This window comes from Salmo trutta, chromosome 3, assembly GCF_901001165.1.
Source record: "Salmo trutta chromosome 3, fSalTru1.1, whole genome shotgun sequence".
Taxonomy (NCBI): Eukaryota; Metazoa; Chordata; class Actinopteri; order Salmoniformes; family Salmonidae; genus Salmo; species Salmo trutta.
In genome coordinates this window covers 62,544,303-62,561,512 of record NC_042959.1, presented here as the reverse complement: position 1 = coordinate 62,561,512, position 17,210 = coordinate 62,544,303, and the positions used below count along the sequence as shown (strand labels likewise).

At 42.1% G+C, this 17,210-nt stretch overlaps 1 protein-coding gene across 3 annotated transcripts in view; it reads left to right on the top strand.

Annotated features, from left to right (window-relative positions):
• nphs1 (NPHS1 adhesion molecule, nephrin) overlaps positions 1–3,162 on the top strand; it is a 53,517-nt gene extending 50,355 nt beyond the window's left edge. For 2 of the 3 annotated variants that reach the window (XM_029744278.1, XM_029744272.1), the window contains exons 28-30: positions 2,111–2,189; positions 2,295–2,467; positions 2,703–3,162. In XM_029744278.1, the coding sequence (XP_029600138.1) occupies positions 2,111–2,189; positions 2,295–2,467; positions 2,703–2,825 (375 nt within the window). In that variant the 3' untranslated portion in view covers positions 2,826–3,162. The remainder of the gene's footprint in view (positions 1–2,110; positions 2,190–2,294; positions 2,468–2,702) is intronic. The other variant, XM_029744275.1, reaches the window with a different exon arrangement.
• The last annotated feature ends 14,048 nt before the right edge of the window (positions 3,163–17,210 follow it).

Sequence of the window (17,210 nt, the reverse complement as noted above, 5' to 3'; positions counted from 1 at the left end):
CAAAATAAAGAGACAGAGGGAGGGGCTTAGAGAGGAATAGGAGAAGAATAAAGTGAGAAAACAGGAGGGATGAGAGGTAGGAGGATGCTAGCACACAGAGGTGGAGAGGTGAGCAGAAAAGGAAGGATTAAGGAAGGGGGAGATCGGTCAGAAGAGAGGAAGTGGAGGAGTCAGGCATAACGAGGGAAACAGAGGAGAGATAAACTAATAAACACCTTTGGCTGTTCTCAGAGTAGGAAAGGGAGATCGATAGCCCACAATTAGCATTCAAAATACACTTCGATCCTGGTGAAATTGCACATTGTAAAAGGCCAACAAGGCTTTGAACCCTGCAGAAAAATGTTAAGTAGAATATAACAACACCGGCAGAAAGAGACTATGGTTAGAATAGGCTCTAATGCAAGCAAATTCTCCTCAGAGATGTTAGCTAACCTTGAGTTATAATACAATACATCTAGTCTAGGCAACAAAATATACTGTTTGTCAGGTATCTCTGTACAGAGTCACCATGTGCAGTCGTGGCCAAAAGTTTTGAGAATGACTCAAATATTAATTTTCACAAAGTCTGCTGCCTCAGTTTGTATGATGGCAATTTGCATATACTCCAGAATGTTATGAAGAGTGATCAGATGAATTGCAATTGATTGCAGAGTCACTCTTTGCCATGCAAATGAACTGAATCCCCAAAAACATTTCCACTGCATTTCAGGCCTGCCACAAAAGGACCAGCTGACATCATGTCAGTGATTCTCTCGTTAACACAGGTGTGAGTGATGACGAGGACATGCTGATTGAGTTCGAATAACAGACTGGAAGCTTCAAAAGGAGGGTGGTGCTTGGAATCATTGTTCTTCCTCTGTCATCCATGGTTAGCTGCAAGGAAACACGTGCCGTCATCATTGCTTTGCACAAAAAAGGGCTTCACAGGCAAGGATATTGCTTCCAGTAAGATTGCACCCAAATAAACCATTTATCGGGTGATCACGAACTTCAAGGAGAGCGGTTCAATTGTTGTGAATTAGGCTTCAGGGCGCCCAAGAAAGTCCAGCAAGTGCCAGGGCCGTCTCCTAAAGTTGATTCAGCTGCGGGATCGGGGCACCACCAGTAAAGAGCTTGCTCAGGAATGGCAGCAGGCAGGTGTGAGTGCATCTGCACGCACAGTGAGGTGAAGACTTTTGGAGGATGGCCTGGTGTCAAGAAGGGAAGCAAAGAAGCCACTTTTATCCAGGAAAAACATCAGGGACAGAGTGATATTCTGCAAATGGTACAGGGATTGGACAGCTGAGGACTGGGGTAAAGTCATTTTCTCTGATGAATCCCCTTTCCGATTGTTTGGGGCATCCGGAAAAAAGCTTGTCCGGAGAAGACAAGGTGAGCACTACCATCAGTCCTGTGTCATGCCAACAGTAAAGCATCCTGAGACTATTCATGTGTGGGGTTGCTTCTCAGCCAAGGCAGTGGGCTCACTCACAATTTTGCCTAAGAACACAGCCATGAATAAAGAATGGTACCAACACATCCCCCCCGAGAGCAACTTCTACCAACCATCCAGGAACAGTTTGGTGATGAACAATGCCTTTTCCAGCATAATGGAGCACCTTGCCATAAAGCAAAAGTGATAACTAAGTGGCTCGGGGAACAAAACATCGATATTTTGGGTCCATGGCCTGGAAACTCCCCAGACCTTAATCCCATTGAGAACTTGTGGTCAATCCTCAAGAGGCGGGTGGACAAACAAAATCCAACAAATTCGGACAAACTCCAAGCATTGATTATGCAAGAATGGGCCGCCATCAGTCAGGATGTGGCCCAGAAGTTAATTGACAGCATGCCAGGGCAGATTGCAGAGGTCTTGAAAAAGAAGGGTCAACACTGCAAATATTGACTCTGCATCAACTTCATGTAATTGTCAATAAAAGCCTATGACACTTAAGAAATGCTTGTAATTATACTTCAGTATTCCATAGTAACATCTGACAAAAATATCTAAAGACACTGAAGCAGCAAACTTTGTGGAAATTAATATTTGTGTCATTCTCAATACTTTTGGCCGCGACTGTACAGTACAGCATCTGTCTAGGTTTTTCACCTATGGTCTTTGTCCTCCGAGGAGAGCTCCCACTACTACTACCCCACCAGTGACTACCACCCGTCTCTCTACCCCCACCCCGAGGGAGCACAAGGGCAAGGTGAGAGAAACCAAAATACTACCTATGAATAATACATCACAAGAGAAAAGACAGAGACATTTCTCTGTTTAACTTCAAATTACCTCTTTGGCTCTCTTTTTCAAGATGGCCGCCGCTACCCACTAGAACCCATAGGCCATGAGTATGAGGAGGTGAGAGACTGGGGCATGTATCAGGACGTGCTGGGGTTGTCTCTCCCACTGCCTCCTTCCCAGTTTGACCCCAGGTTACCAGAGCAGAGGCGAGAGTGGAGATCACCACCACCCAGTTACCCTCAGGTCAGCACAACCCCACTGGGATAAAGTACTAGTTATTGATCCCTGAGGGGTGATGACCCTTATAGTTTCACATATTGGACTAGATGTGTTTTATCACCTTGAGTTTTTTCCAAATAACATAGAGATTGGATGGGAAGTATCGCGTCAAAATGATTTCAAGTTAGGATTTGGCTTACAGTGCTATATAGTATCGTCATGTCTCTCACCTTCTTGACACAGCTTTCTTCTCCAACAGGGAAGTGGGAGGGGCATGACTGCCCCGCAGCAGCCAATCAGAAGAAAGGATCCGGTGGTTGAGCGACGCCCAGAGAGAAACAACTATGATTTACCTTTTGAGCTCAGAGGACAGTTAGTTTAGGAAGCTTAGGCCTTGATTCCAGAATGTGGAAAATACCTCAGACTCAAATACAAACTCTTAATGCTGTGCTGGTATTGAGTACGATATGAATAGGAAGCCTTTCAACTGATCAAAATGTTACTACCATCAGGTACAGTATTTACAGTAGGTGATGTTTTGGGACAGTCAATCAATACAAATTAGGCCTACTGTCAATCCAAAGACATAAAATGTAAAAGATGAAGCAACAAAACATGTTTTTCTTACAGATATTTTAGTAACAATTGACTATACTCTACTGTACAAATAAAATGGCAAGAATAATCTAGGCCTAAGCCTAACTGATACACAATTCCAACATGCCTCCAGTGTTTTATACAGATACATGTCATATCCAAAATCTTTCTCCAACCAGAGCCTTTACTGGAAATGTCACTCCAGCAAGATGAGAGATGAAAAGGAAGTTAGAAAGTCAGAGAAGATTTTTGTATTTTGTATTTGTATTTATTATGGATCCCCATTAGCTGCTGCCAAAGCAGCAGCTACTCTTACAGTTTGTTACGATTGCTTACACACTAAAATTAAACTTTTCCCACAATTAGCAAAACCTTACACTCAAGGAGCAAAACACAAGGCTAGATTTGCACAACTGTAAGCACATTGTCAGCTTCACACTATTTGCAAGACATTACACACAGTGATTTGCAAAACACTAAACATACTTGTATACGTCAGACACAGAAGTATATCATGATGTCACTTCCTTGCAATTCCAAAGCACTGACTGTCAAATTACCACACCTATGAGCCAATCTGTTAAACACAGCCATCAGGTGCACAAACACATGATTGCTAAATTGTAGACACACCAATCAGGTTTAAGCACTATAAAAATGCAGCAGGTAGGTTCACCTGCCTTCAACCAAAATGGAAGGAGTCAGAAGAAGAGTGAGGGTGAGAGGAGGAGGAGGAGGAGAAGGAGGTAGAGGAAGAGGCAGAGGCCGAGCCAGAGGTCGAGGAAGACCTGAAGCAGGTGGAGAACGTGCACAAAGAAGAGGACCGAACTTATCAAATGACATTCGTGCAACACTAGTGGACCATGTTGTGAACCACGGATTGACGCTGAGGGAGGCTGGACTGAGAGTTCAGCCAAATCTTAGCAGATATACAGTGGCATCTGTCATAAGGACATTGACAGGAAAACAGGTAAAAGAAGATCTGTCTACAGTTACAGTAATGAGCCGCTTATTGTATGCACCATATCAGCACTTGTGATACCCCTTCCTGTGACATTGTACAGTAAGTTACATGTATTATTCTCTACATAGGATTGAGGGTCGGGAACAACAAGGAGGAAGGGGGCCCATATTCATGCAAGAACAAGAGAGAGATAATAAACATGGTTTTGGCAAATAATGCTATCAGGCTCAGAGAACTACAAGCCAACATTATCGGTGACCATGCCATTTTCAATAATGTCCATCAGGTCTCAGTCAACACTGGCACGCATCCTGAAAAGACATCAGGTTCAAATGAAACAACTTTATCGAGTGCCTTTTGAGCGGAATTCAGAGGGTCAAACGGCTGCGGCATGAGTATGTGGAGGTTTGTATTGTTCACTTTAGCACTGTGATGTTACATACTGCAGACATGACTTTTTTACATTGACTGTATACTAGACCTATCCTGAACTACACAATCTTGTCTTACACTGTATTTCAGGGAGGTTTGCAGATGGATGCTGAGGAAATCCTGCATGAATTCATATATATTGATGAGGCAGGGTTCAACTTCACAAAAGCAAGAAGGAGAGGCAGAAATATCATTGGCCACAGGGCTATAATCAATGTCCCAGGGCAACGTGGGGGTAACATCACCCTTTGCGCTGCCATTTCACAGCATGGGGTTCTCCTCCGTCATGCCAAAATGGGCCCTTACAACACACCTCACATTCTCGCATTTTTGGACCGATTGCACCACATCGTCACAGCAGGTAATGAAATGCACCAGATGCAATACACTGTCATCTGGGACAATGTGACATTCCACCGCTCTGCTTTGGTCCAGAACTGGTTTCAACACCATCCACAGTTGACAGTACTATACCTTCCACCATACTCTCCGTTTCTAAACCCTATGGAAGAGTTTTTCTCTGCATGGCGGTGGAAGGTTTACGATCTCCAGCCCCAGGCTCAGGTACCCCTCATTCAGGCCATGGAGGACGCCTGTGACCAAGTTGACGCCGCAGCTGTGCAAGGATGGATTCGACATTCAAGACGGTTCTTACCGCGTTGTCTTGCTAATGAGGATATTGCTTGTGATGTTGATGAAATTCTCTGGCCAGATCCAGCTAGGCGAAGAGATAATGTATAGTATGTTTACTGTAGTATTTTCTGTACAATATTGTCCGTTTTTTTCAGATTATTTTTTGTTGTTGTTATTTATTGTAATTGTAACCTGTACTGGATACAGTATTTTACGTTTGTCTGTTTGCTGAGCTAACAGTGTTATGCACACTACTGTAGTAGCATGAAAACTGGGACATGTTTTGTTGTGATTCTCCATGTTGACTGATTTGGGTATATGGAGAGAAATAAATATTTTCCTCAGTCTGCAGCATTGGTCTTGTGTAGTGTTTGTATAGTTGCACTTTCTCTGTACTTCATTTACAGTACTCTAATCACTGACAATTAGACTTGCTAAAGGTGTTTTAGGTTAGCAACAGCAGTGTGTAACTGGTTCAAAAAGATTGAAGTCATATGAAATGTGTTTCGTATGGTAACAAAATCTTGTTTTTATGAAGTGGTGTATAGTTTTGACAAAAGTGTTCCATTTTGCAAATTATCCGAAGTGTTGTGCTACTTTGGCGTAGGGTTGTGCTAATTGTGTGTAGTGTTTTGACAAACCGGGCCCTGTTTTCAAAATTGTGCTTAAACAATTGAAAAAAACTGTAAAGGGGTCCAGCAAAATTAAGGCAGTTTATACAATTTAAAAAAGTTACAATACATTCACAGATTTCACAACACACTGTGTGCCCTCAGGCCCCAACGCCACCAATACCGCATATCTACAGTACTAAATCCATGTGTATGTATAGTGTGTGTGTGCATGTGTCTGTGCCGATGTTTGTGTTGCTTCACAGTCTCCGCTGTTCCATAAGATGTTTTTTTAAATCTAATTTTACTGCTTGCGTCAGTTACTTGATGTGGAATAGAGTTCCATGTAGTCATGGCTCTATGCAGTACTATGTGCCTCCCATAGTCTTTTCTGGACTTGGGGACTGTGAAGTGACCTCTGAGCTCATGGGTGTCCGAGCTGTGTGCCAGTAGTTTAGACAGACAGCTCGGTGCATTCAACTTGTCAATACCTCTCATAAATAAAAGTAATGACGAAGTCAATCTCTCCTCCACTTTCAGCCAGGGGAGATTGACATGCATATTATTAATATTAGCTCTCTGTGTACATCCAAGGGCCTGCCGTGCTGCCCTGTTCTGAGCCAATTGCAATTTTCCTACGTCCTTTTTTTGTGGCACCTGACCACACGACTGAACAATAGTCAAGGTGCGACAAAACTAGGGCCTGTAGGACCTGCCTTATTGATAGTGTTAAGAAGGCAGAGCATTGCTTTATTATAGACAGACTTCTCCCTATATTAGCTACTACTGCATCAATATATTTTGACCATGACAGTTTACAATCTAGTGTTACTCCAAGCAGTTTAGTCATCTCAACTTGTTGAATTTCCACATTATTTATTACAAGACTTTGTTGAGGTTCAGGGTTTAGTGAGTGTTTTGTTCCAAATACAATGCTTTTAGTTTTAGAAATATTTAGGGCTAACTTATTCTTTGCCACCCACTCTGAAGCTAACTGCAGTCATTTCAGTTGCTGTAGTAGCTGACGTGTATAGTGTTGAGTCATCCGCATACATAGAAACTCAAAGGCTTTACTCAAAGTCAGTGGCATGTCGTTAGTAAAAATGGAAAAAAAGCAAGAGTCCTGAACAGCTACCCTGGGGAATTCCTGATTCTAACGGAATTATATTTGATATGCTTCCATTAAAGAACACCCTCTGTGTTCTGTTAGACAAGTAACTCTTTATCCACATTATAGCAGGGGGTGTAAAGCCATAACACACACGTTTTTCCAGCAGCAGACTATGATCGATAATGTCAAAAGCTGCACTAAAGTCTAACAAGACAGCACCCACAATAATTGTATCATCAATTTCTCTCAGCCAATCATCAGTCATTTGTGTAAGTGCTGTGCTTGTTGAGTGTCCTTCCCTATAAGCATTCTGAAATTCTGTTGTCAATTTGTTTACTGTAAAATAGCATTGTATCTGGTCAAACACACGTTTTCCCAGAAGTTTACTAAGGGTTGGTAACAGGCCGATTGGTCAGCTATTTGAGCCAGTAAAGGGGGCTTTACTATTCTTGGGTAGCAGAATGACTTTAGCTTCCCTCCAGGCCCGAAGGCACACGTTCTCTAGTAGGTGTCACGGTTGTTGTCGGTGAAGGAGGACCAAAACGCAGCAGGTATGTGCAGGCTCATCTTGACTTTTATTAACTATCAAAATGAACACCAAAATAACAAACAGAAATACGATCGACAAAAAAACAGTCTGGTAAGGCACAAGGCTAAACACAGAACAATCACCCACAAATAACAAACACACCCTAATATATGGGACTCTCAATCAAAGGCAGATAGACAACACCTGCCTTCAACTGAGTCCCAACCCCAATTAACCAAACATAGAAACAGACATACTAGACTAAACATAGAATACCTGAAAACCAAACAGTGCCCAAAACCCCCGGAATACTTAAACCAAATGCCCCTTCAACAAAACACACCACCCCGAACCACATAAAACGAATACCCTCTGCCACGTCCTGACCAAACTACAATACTAATTAACCCTTATACTGGCCAGGACGTGACAGTAGGCTTAAATTGAAGATGTGGCAAAATAGTCTGCTAGTATCCTCAGTAATTTGCTATCTAGATCGTCAGACCCTGGTGGCTTGTCATTGTTGATAGACAACAATCATTTTTTCACCTCTTCCACACTGACTTCATGGAAATCAAAAGTACAATTCTTGTCTTTCATAATTTGGTCCGATATACTTGGATGTGTAGTGTCAGCGTTTGTTGCTGGCATGTCGTCCCGAAGTTTGCTTATGTTTCCAATGAAAAAGTAATTAAAGTAGTTCGCAATATCAGTGGGCTTTGTGCTGAATGAGCCATCTGATTCAATAAATTAAGGAGCCGAGTTGGCTTTTTTCCCAAGATTTCATTTAAGGTGCACCAAAGCTTTTTACTATCATTCTTTATATAATTTATCTTTGTTTTATAGTGTAGTTTTTCTTTTTATTTAGTTTAGTCACATGATTTCTTAATTTGCAGTACGTTTGCCAATCAGTTGGGCTGCCAGACCTATTTGCCATACCTTTTGCCTCATCCCTCTCAACTGTACAATTTTTCAATTCCTCATCAATCCAAGGGGATTTAACCATTTTTACAGTCATTTTCTTAATGGGTGCGTACTTATTAGTAACTGGAACAAGAAGTTTCATATATGTGTCAAGTGCAGCGTCTGGTTGCTCCTCATTACACACCACAGACCAGCAAATATTCTTTACATCATCAAGATATGAATCACTACAAAACCTATTGTATGACCTCTTATACACTGTATTAGGCCCAGCCTTTGGAACTTTGGTTTTCCTAGATATGGATATTATATTGTGATCACTACATCCTATGGATTTGGATACTGCTTTAAAGCAAATATCTGCAGCGTTAGTAAAAATGTGATCAATACATGTTGATGATTTAATTCCTGTTTGTAACTGCCCTGGTAGGTTGACAGACAACCTGATCCAGGTTTCAGGCACTGGTTACAGTTTGAAGTTTTTTACTGAGTGGGCAGCTTGATGATAGCCAGTCAATAAAAATCTTAGGGATAGCACCATTATTTTCAATTTTCGCCTAAAATGACATACCAAATCTAACTGCCTGTAGATCCGGCCCTGAAGCAAGGATATGCATATTCTTGGTACCATTTGAAAGGAAATGCTTTGAAGTTTGTGGAAATGTGAATTGAATGTAGGAGAATATAACACAATAGATCTGGTAGAAGACAATACAAAGAAAAAAAACTATTTTTTTCTACCACCATCTTTGAAATACAAGAGAAAGGTCCCAGTTCTAGCCATCATTCTGGCTGTAATGCCGATTGTGTCCACAAGATGGCAGCAATGTATGTGCAAAGTATCCGTAGGATAACTTGAAGTATGAGCGAACTACATGACATTTAGTGTGAAGTCACCCAGGGACATTTGGGTAAATCGTAAAGGAGACATTGGCATTCATATTACATTATGTTGCAAAAATATCGGCAAATCTGTAAACTTGGACTTTGATTAAGCTTTTCCAGTATTAGTAGCCATATTATAAGTTCAACATTTGCAAAACAACCAGTTTTCATAACTTCATAACTCTGAATATTCTTATAATTTTTGTCCAAAAGGAAAAGGCATGCTGACGCAAAAGGTTAGCATCTACATTTTGCGACAGACACTGGATACTCCCGTAACGCCCAGCTCATTGGCTATCTAGCTAGCTTTGTTTGACCCCGATTGGTGCTTATTTGACAAAGATACAGTTGATCAAATGAAGACCGGCCACGTCATCGAAGTGCCATGAAGGCGTCGCTCTCTGACCAAATTTGGTTTCCTATAGGATATACTACACCCCTAATGATAGAGTGAAGTCTGGTTACATTCTAGGATCTCCGAGGAATACATACGAATGTGATTTGACTGGTTGAAACGATGTTTAGGGTTAGATTTTCACAGATTCCTTTCTTTGCAAATTGAACGAGTGGAAATACAAAATCGATCGTGCATGCTATATGGACCTTTTTAGGATATGAAAAATAATTTTTATCTAACAAAACGACACTTCATGTTATCTCTGGGACCCTTTGGATGATAAATCAGAGCAAGATTTCAGAATGTAAGTATACATTTCACCTTCAGAGGTGAATTTATCAAACATATCGCGGTGAAAAAAATGTTTTGTTGTTAGGTAATAGCTACTGTAAATTGGACAGTGCGGTTATATTAACAAGAATTTAAGCTTTCAGCCGATATAAGACACTTATATGTACCGACATTTGTTGTTTCTCTAAAATCTGCGATGGTGACAAAAGGCGCTACGTGATTTACCACTGTCCCGTTGACGGGACGCCGATCCCTCAATCACCCAGAAAATATACTTCTCCGTTGATATCACATACATTATCAAGCATTTCACACATATTATCCAGATACTGACTTTTAGCACTTGGTGGTCTACAGAAGCTTCCCACAAGAATGGGCTTTAGGTGAGACAGATGAACCTGTAGCCATATTACTTCAACAGAATTTAACATTAGATCGCCTCTAAGCTTTACAGGAATGTGGTTCTGAATATAAACTGCAACATCGCCTCCGTTGGCATTTGTCTTTTCGGTAGATGTTATAACCATGTACTGCTACCACTGTATCATCAAAGGTATTATCTAAGTGAGTTTCAGAGATAGTCAGAATATGAATGTCATCTGTTACAAGCAAGTTATTGACTTCATGGACCTTGTTTCTTAGGCTACATATGTTAATATGGGCTATTTTTAGCACTTTTCTGGGTTGCTTGATTGTTTTTAATGCTTTACTGGGAAACTTATCAGAGGTAGCTCATGTTATTTACATAAAGTGGTCTTCCTACAATTGCACACCGCCTCAGTGCTAACAGTGTAACTGGTTTATAGCCTCATGATTACTGCTTACAATAGCTGTAGGATAAACAGATGTATTCGGTGCAATTAGGGGTACATAAATTCAATTACTTACATCATGTTTGCCAATGCCCCTAAGATCATGTACATTTGATGCAGCATTATGATGACTCATTGTAACAATGGTAGGGATTAACTGAGCTGGTCTTGGATCATTTAGCAGTCATTGTTTTAACGCAGCCTCGAAGTGCGTGGACAGAGATGACCGTAAACTTCAATCAAGTTCTCAGTCATGTGGGGCCACAGGTTTCCCTCCATCCTCCCCAGACCAGCTTCCTACCCCAATGCCCTACATCCCTCTCCTCCTCTCTCCCACCCTCCTCCCTCCCTCCCACTCCGCCCTTCTCTCTCCCACCCTCCTCCCTCCCACTCCACTCTACTCTTCCTTCCCACCCTCCTCCATTCCACTTCCCTTTAGCCCAGTCAGTACTACATCCTACAGACCCTGCACTCAGAAAGGCAGAAAGACAGACAGATAGACAGGGACACAGACAGTCAAGGGAGACAGTCAGACATCCGCTGGCACTTTTGGGCCATATGTGAAGCAGGACTCGCAGCGTCGCCCAAACGGAAACCATCTTCCATGCGCCTGCTTGCCGCGGGCACCTTGCCCTTTTGAACAATCTGTCTGTCTGTGACACACGTCCCTCACAGCGGCAGACGAAGCCTGGGACTATTACAACACATGGTCACTGCCCAAACCTCCTCCACCTACCTCCCCCTCAACCTCCCCCATCCCACCCTCTCACCCCAACCTCCTCCCCCCTCCTCTGAAACAAAGAGACCCTGAGCACTCCCGGTTCACCCCTCCAGCCCTGGGGTGAGCCTCTGAAGGTCGGGCATGAAGGCAGTAATTGAGCGTGGTAATGTGTTGTAAAGGTAAAACCACCACACTGTATCAACAGTCTGCCTCCCTCCCGCTAATCCTGTTGTCTTTCACATTTCAGTTTCAACTCATCATTGTAGACAGAGACCATGCAGGCCATTAGTCCTACTCTGCGACGAGAGAGAGAGGAAGGGAGGCTGAGAGAGAGGGTAAGCGAGTGGAGAGAGAGAGTATGACAGATAGATGTAATTTAAGATCTAGGTAGAAAGTCTACCCTCAGATAGCCCTCTAACTTGGTTTTATTGTGCAGCTGGGTAGTTAGGATATTTATCCCTGGTCTGTACAAATTTAACTGATATGAACATTTTGACAATGTACCTGGTTATAAATGTACCTGACTTGGTGGTGTTATTCAGGTGAGGGTTCAGATTAGGAATTGTCCTACAAACATTGTCCTGAGAGCATAGCATCTACACAAACACACACAGAGATGTTCCTCCTCCCACTTCCCATAATATCTGGTGTGTGTGTGTGTGTGTGTGTGTGTGTGTGTGTGTCCCAGGAGGACAAAGAACAACACTACTTCCTCATAGCCCTCTGCATAAAACTCACATTGAACACACACTTACACACTCAAACACATACAATATTATACACACAGACACAACCAACCAACACCCTACTTCCTCGTTCTCCCTTAAGCTTGATTTTTCATATCAGTCACGAGTGCACACACAGACAAATACACACAGACAGAGTCGAAAACATCATCTTGATTTACTCATTCCAAGGGGAAAAATAGAATAAGCCACTGGTTCTATTTTAATGAGGATCATTCCGCCTGCTTTAAGACCTATTCTATTTCTGGAGGAGGTCTCCCAGGAGATCTCAGATATTATTTATTATTACTACTCTGTATTGGGAAAATTCTAACCAAATTGGCCTGAAAACGTAACTGTTGTGAACACAGTTGTGGAAATATTTACAGTTAGGGTCTATTTGAGATCAAGCACTTGACTGATAATGATGAAGTCTGTGTTCTTCTATCGTCTATTCTATATGCGTTTCCCCCACATTGCCAGGAATCTGCGGTTGTCTCTACCCAGCTACCCAGATATGAAAGAGATGAATCCCAATGATTCACCAGACTGCTGGTGCTGTCTCTCAATTAGGGGTGACAGATAGCCTAGTGGTTAGAGCGTGGGGCCAGTAACCAGAAGGTTGCTGGATTGAATCCCCGAGCTGACAAGGTAAAAATCTATTGTTTTGCCTCTGTACAAGGCAGATAACCCACTGTTCCTAGGCTGTCATTGTAAATAATAATTTGTTCTTGACTGACTTGCCTAGTTTAAATAAAAGGTGTGTTATTTTCCATCATGGACTGTCAAGACACATTTGTCTCATTACTGAACAATTGTTTAAGTTCCAGTCAAAGTGACAAGCAGGTATTCAAATGAAAGCCTATTCTCTCCTGCTGCCGATGCATCATGGAGGAGTGGAGAGGAACTATAATCTGCTAAATTGAAGGTTTGACAGCCTAATACAGGCACGTCAACGTCCATTTCTCTTCTCTCATGTCATGGGTAGTTTGATGTATTATGTGCAGAAGAAGGTCCCAACGGTACGAGTAGGAACAGGAAACAAATGGAGAAATGAATTAGCTTAAAAGTACAATATGTTTTTTCCTCTTTATACACCTCTTTTCTATACCCTTTTTCTACACAATAGAACAAAATACACTGCAATAAAAGTGAATAGACCTTTGTCAATCCCAGGTGGCTAATAAGGTTGCTGAACCAATGCCGTAACACAAACCATACAATCAGTAAAACCTTACCCTATATGCTGCATCACATTTTCACTTCCTGAACTAAGTACAGTAGAGATGAAATTGAAATTACCCTAGTCCTGCTCTACAGAAACCTGAGAGTACATACTGTCACGTCCTGACCAGAAAAAAGGTTGTTTGTTATTGTAGTTTGGTCAGGGTGTGGCAGGGGGTGTTTGTTTAGTGTTTCGGGGTCTTGTTAGTCTATTTCAATGTTAGTTCTAGTATGTCTATTTCTATGTGGTGTTTATTGGGTTGACCTTCAATTGGAAGCAGCTGCTCCTCATTGCTTCTAATTGAAGGTCCTATTTAAGAGGGGTGTTTTTTTCTATGGAATTTGTGGATAGTTGTTTCCTGTTTTGTGTTTGTGCACCTGACGGGTCTGTTTAGTGTCGTTTTTCTATACGTGTTTCTTTTTGTTTTCCTTCTTTAATAAAATAAGAAGATGAGTTTACATGTTCCCGCTGCGTTTTGGTCCAATCCCTGTGACACATACAGACATCTTTAGCGCAGTTTCCTGGAGCGGGTTATGTGAGCAAAGAGAATGCAAAGTGAGTTTTAGATTTGGATGTAACTCCAAAAAAAATAGAAGAGTTGTCTTATGAAAGGCAGCTTTGAAATAAAAACAGAATTAATGGTTAATATTTGATGAAGGCTGATTTGAATACATGCTAAAACTAAAAGAGTATGGTGAACCTCTTTAACTATTGATGTTAGCTAATGGCTTTGATGGCATGGCATACACGTTCCTCCCTGTCTGGACCACGTGGTTAATAAAGAACACCAGAATACAATAAAACCAGTAACATTTGCATGTTGGGTAGGCTATAACAGCACAGCGCTTTTAAAGCTGTGTAACATGCATTGAGGTATGTCTATTGCCATTTAATAGCCATGGAGGTAATAGAAAAACAATGTTTAACCGACAGAAAGTATTATTTCAGTGTCCAATGTTCACCATTGTACAATATGTTGACAGCATTGCATTACTGTAAGCTTGCTGAAGACATCTGTAGAATACAGTAGAGCAGCGGTCCCCAACCTTTTTTGGGCCACAGACCGGTTTAATGTCAGACAATATTTTCACGGACCGGCCTTTAAGGTGTGGCGGATAAATACACAAAATAAAATGATACGACCGGCATAAAAACGGTGGTATTTTTTAAATATAATAATAAACGTGAATCCACTGTGTATTCGTATGCAACTTTATTAGCAGCGTCCTCGTAACATCGCACCAACAACATAACATGAGTAACATCCTCTCTGCCCCCTAACACTCTGGTCGCTATGGTAACATTTAAACATGCCTTAAAAATAAGATACAACACAAAAACAAATATAAAGTGCATGAAAAATACAACTCACCATAACGCTAAATCAGTGGGAGCCCTGAGCTTGTTTCTCTGCAACGAGACGGTCCCATCTAGGGGTAATGGGAGACAATGACACCTGAAGTGTGTTGCTTATGTGTTATGTCCGGTCTACTCCGTAATTTTGTTTTGGTTGCTGTCACTGCAGAAAATCCCGCTTCACACAAATAGGATGTCGGAAATGGCAACAGGGTTTTCAATGCTGTTGTGGCGATCTCAGGGTATTCTGCCGTGACTTTAATCCAGAACACCGGCAGAGTTGTTGTCTCGAACATACTTTTAAGGCCGCCGTCATTTGCGATCTCCAGCAGTTGATCTTCTTCTTGCATAGACATGCTGGATTCACCTGGTTTGTTGACAAATGGGTCGCGAATCCATTCCTTGGCAGTTTGTGGGTCTTTTGTGGTTGGGAAGTAGCGCTCAAACTCTTAAAAGCAAAGACAGGTGATCGTGCACCAGCTGGGACAATGAAGGCTCGGGCTCAGTCTCTTCCAAAATCCCTGCGAATGTTTGAAACATGTCAAATATACCTCTGTTCATGCGCCGTCCCCACAAATCCAGTTTGGCTTTAAATGCAGCTACTTTATCTGCCAACTTGAAGACAGTTGTCATTTTCCCCTGAAGTGACCGATTGAGTTCATTGAGCAGGTTGAATATGTCGCACAAGTAAGCGAGTTTTGCGACCCATTCCTCGTCACTGAAATGTGCTGCCAGCGGTGACATTTTTTCTGAGAGAAATCTCTGCAGCGGCTCTCGTAATTTAAACACTGGCCAGCGATATCCCTCGGGATAACCATCTTATTTCTGTGTATAAGAGAAGGTGTCTGTGCTCCGCGTTCATTTTTCAAAGTAAAACATTGTTCAGACTCAGATAATAAATAAAACGGAAATAATGTAAGTTATTTATTCTTTCTCTACGGCCCGGTAACAAATGACCCACAGACCGGTACCGGTCCGCGGCCCGGGGGTTGGGGACCACTGCAGTAGAGTATGTGCCTGTGATTCTCAGCCATGGTCAGTGGACTTCAGGAAACAGCAGAGGGAGCACCCCCCTATCCACATTGATGGGACAGCAGTAGAGAAGGTGGAAAGTTTTAAGTTCCTCGGCGTACACATCACAGACAAACTGAAAAGGTCCACTCACACAAACAGTGTGGTGAAGAAGGCGCAACAGCGCCTCTTCAAACTCAGGAGGCTGAAGACATTTGGCTTGTCACCTAAACCCTCACAAACTTTTACAGATGCACAATTGAGAGCATCATGTCAGGCTGCATCACCGCCTGGTACGGCAACTGCACCATCCACAACCGCAAGGCTCTCCAGAGGGTGGTGCGGTCTGCACAACGCATCACCGGGGGCAAAATACCTGCCGTCTATGACACCTACAGCACCAGATGTCACAGGAATGCCAAAAAGATCATCAAGGACAACAACCACCTGAGCCATTGCCTGTTCACCCCTGCACCATCCCGAAGGCAGGTACAGGTGCATCAAAGCTGAAAAACAGCTTATATCTCAAGGCCATCAGACTGTAAACAGCCATCGCTAACAAAGAGAGGTGTGACCAATCAAATTTGATTTGGATTGTGTTCACCTGTTTGAAGACTACCTGCTGAAATCTAAAAGAGATGAAAAGGTTTTAAAAACAGTATTATATCCAGTGGTCTGGTGCAGTGTGGCCAGTGGCATGTATTGTGAGGAGGAGAAGGAGGAGGATGTACAGCATGTTGAGAAGTAAAGAACGTGACTGGATGGGGACAGTCCAAAAGCCACCCCAACTCCTGCAACGAAGACTGTGTCCTCTGTTTGAGGGCCTGATTTGGCCCCATTGTCCATTGTGACCGGCCTGGACTGGAATCACTGTTGTGTAATATTGTAGTGGCTGGAGAGGCTGTGCTGACAACTCTCCAAGAGCATCACCCCACTGGGCTATAACTGATGGAATCAATGCTGTAATTTCAACCCACAAAAATAAATGTGATGTTGAATCAACATGGAAATCTAATTGCATTTGAAAAAAATTATCATAAACGTAAGAGTATTTATTCTTTTTTCAACTAACTTTTAACCTAAGTGAACGACACTGTAATTTGTATTTGTTGATTTCACTTTGAATACTCGTTAGTTGACAAGTCAAACAAATGTAAATCAAAACTAGACGTTGAGCTGACATCTGTGTCCAGTGGGGCTATTTTCCTTATTGTGTTTCTCAGTACAGTACTATGCTTCTTCAATGCACTTTCTTACTGGAAGTTCTGCGCTAATTGAATCTGTGAAGGACAGTTCCCTTCCCACTAATCTTTGATGATGCTTAAATGTATGAGTACTGTGAGAATTAAGTATTCTTTTTATTGAAACTTTTTGCGTACAATTTTTGGCTGCATTCCCTACGTTTAAAGGTGTACAATACATTGAAAAGGCGACAGCATTGAAAAGTCTCCAGGGTCACATTTGGACATTTTCTGAAGAATTCGAAAGATGTATTTAGTGTCTGTCTATCTGGTCTTTATTCTGAGTACTGTAAGGCCAATGT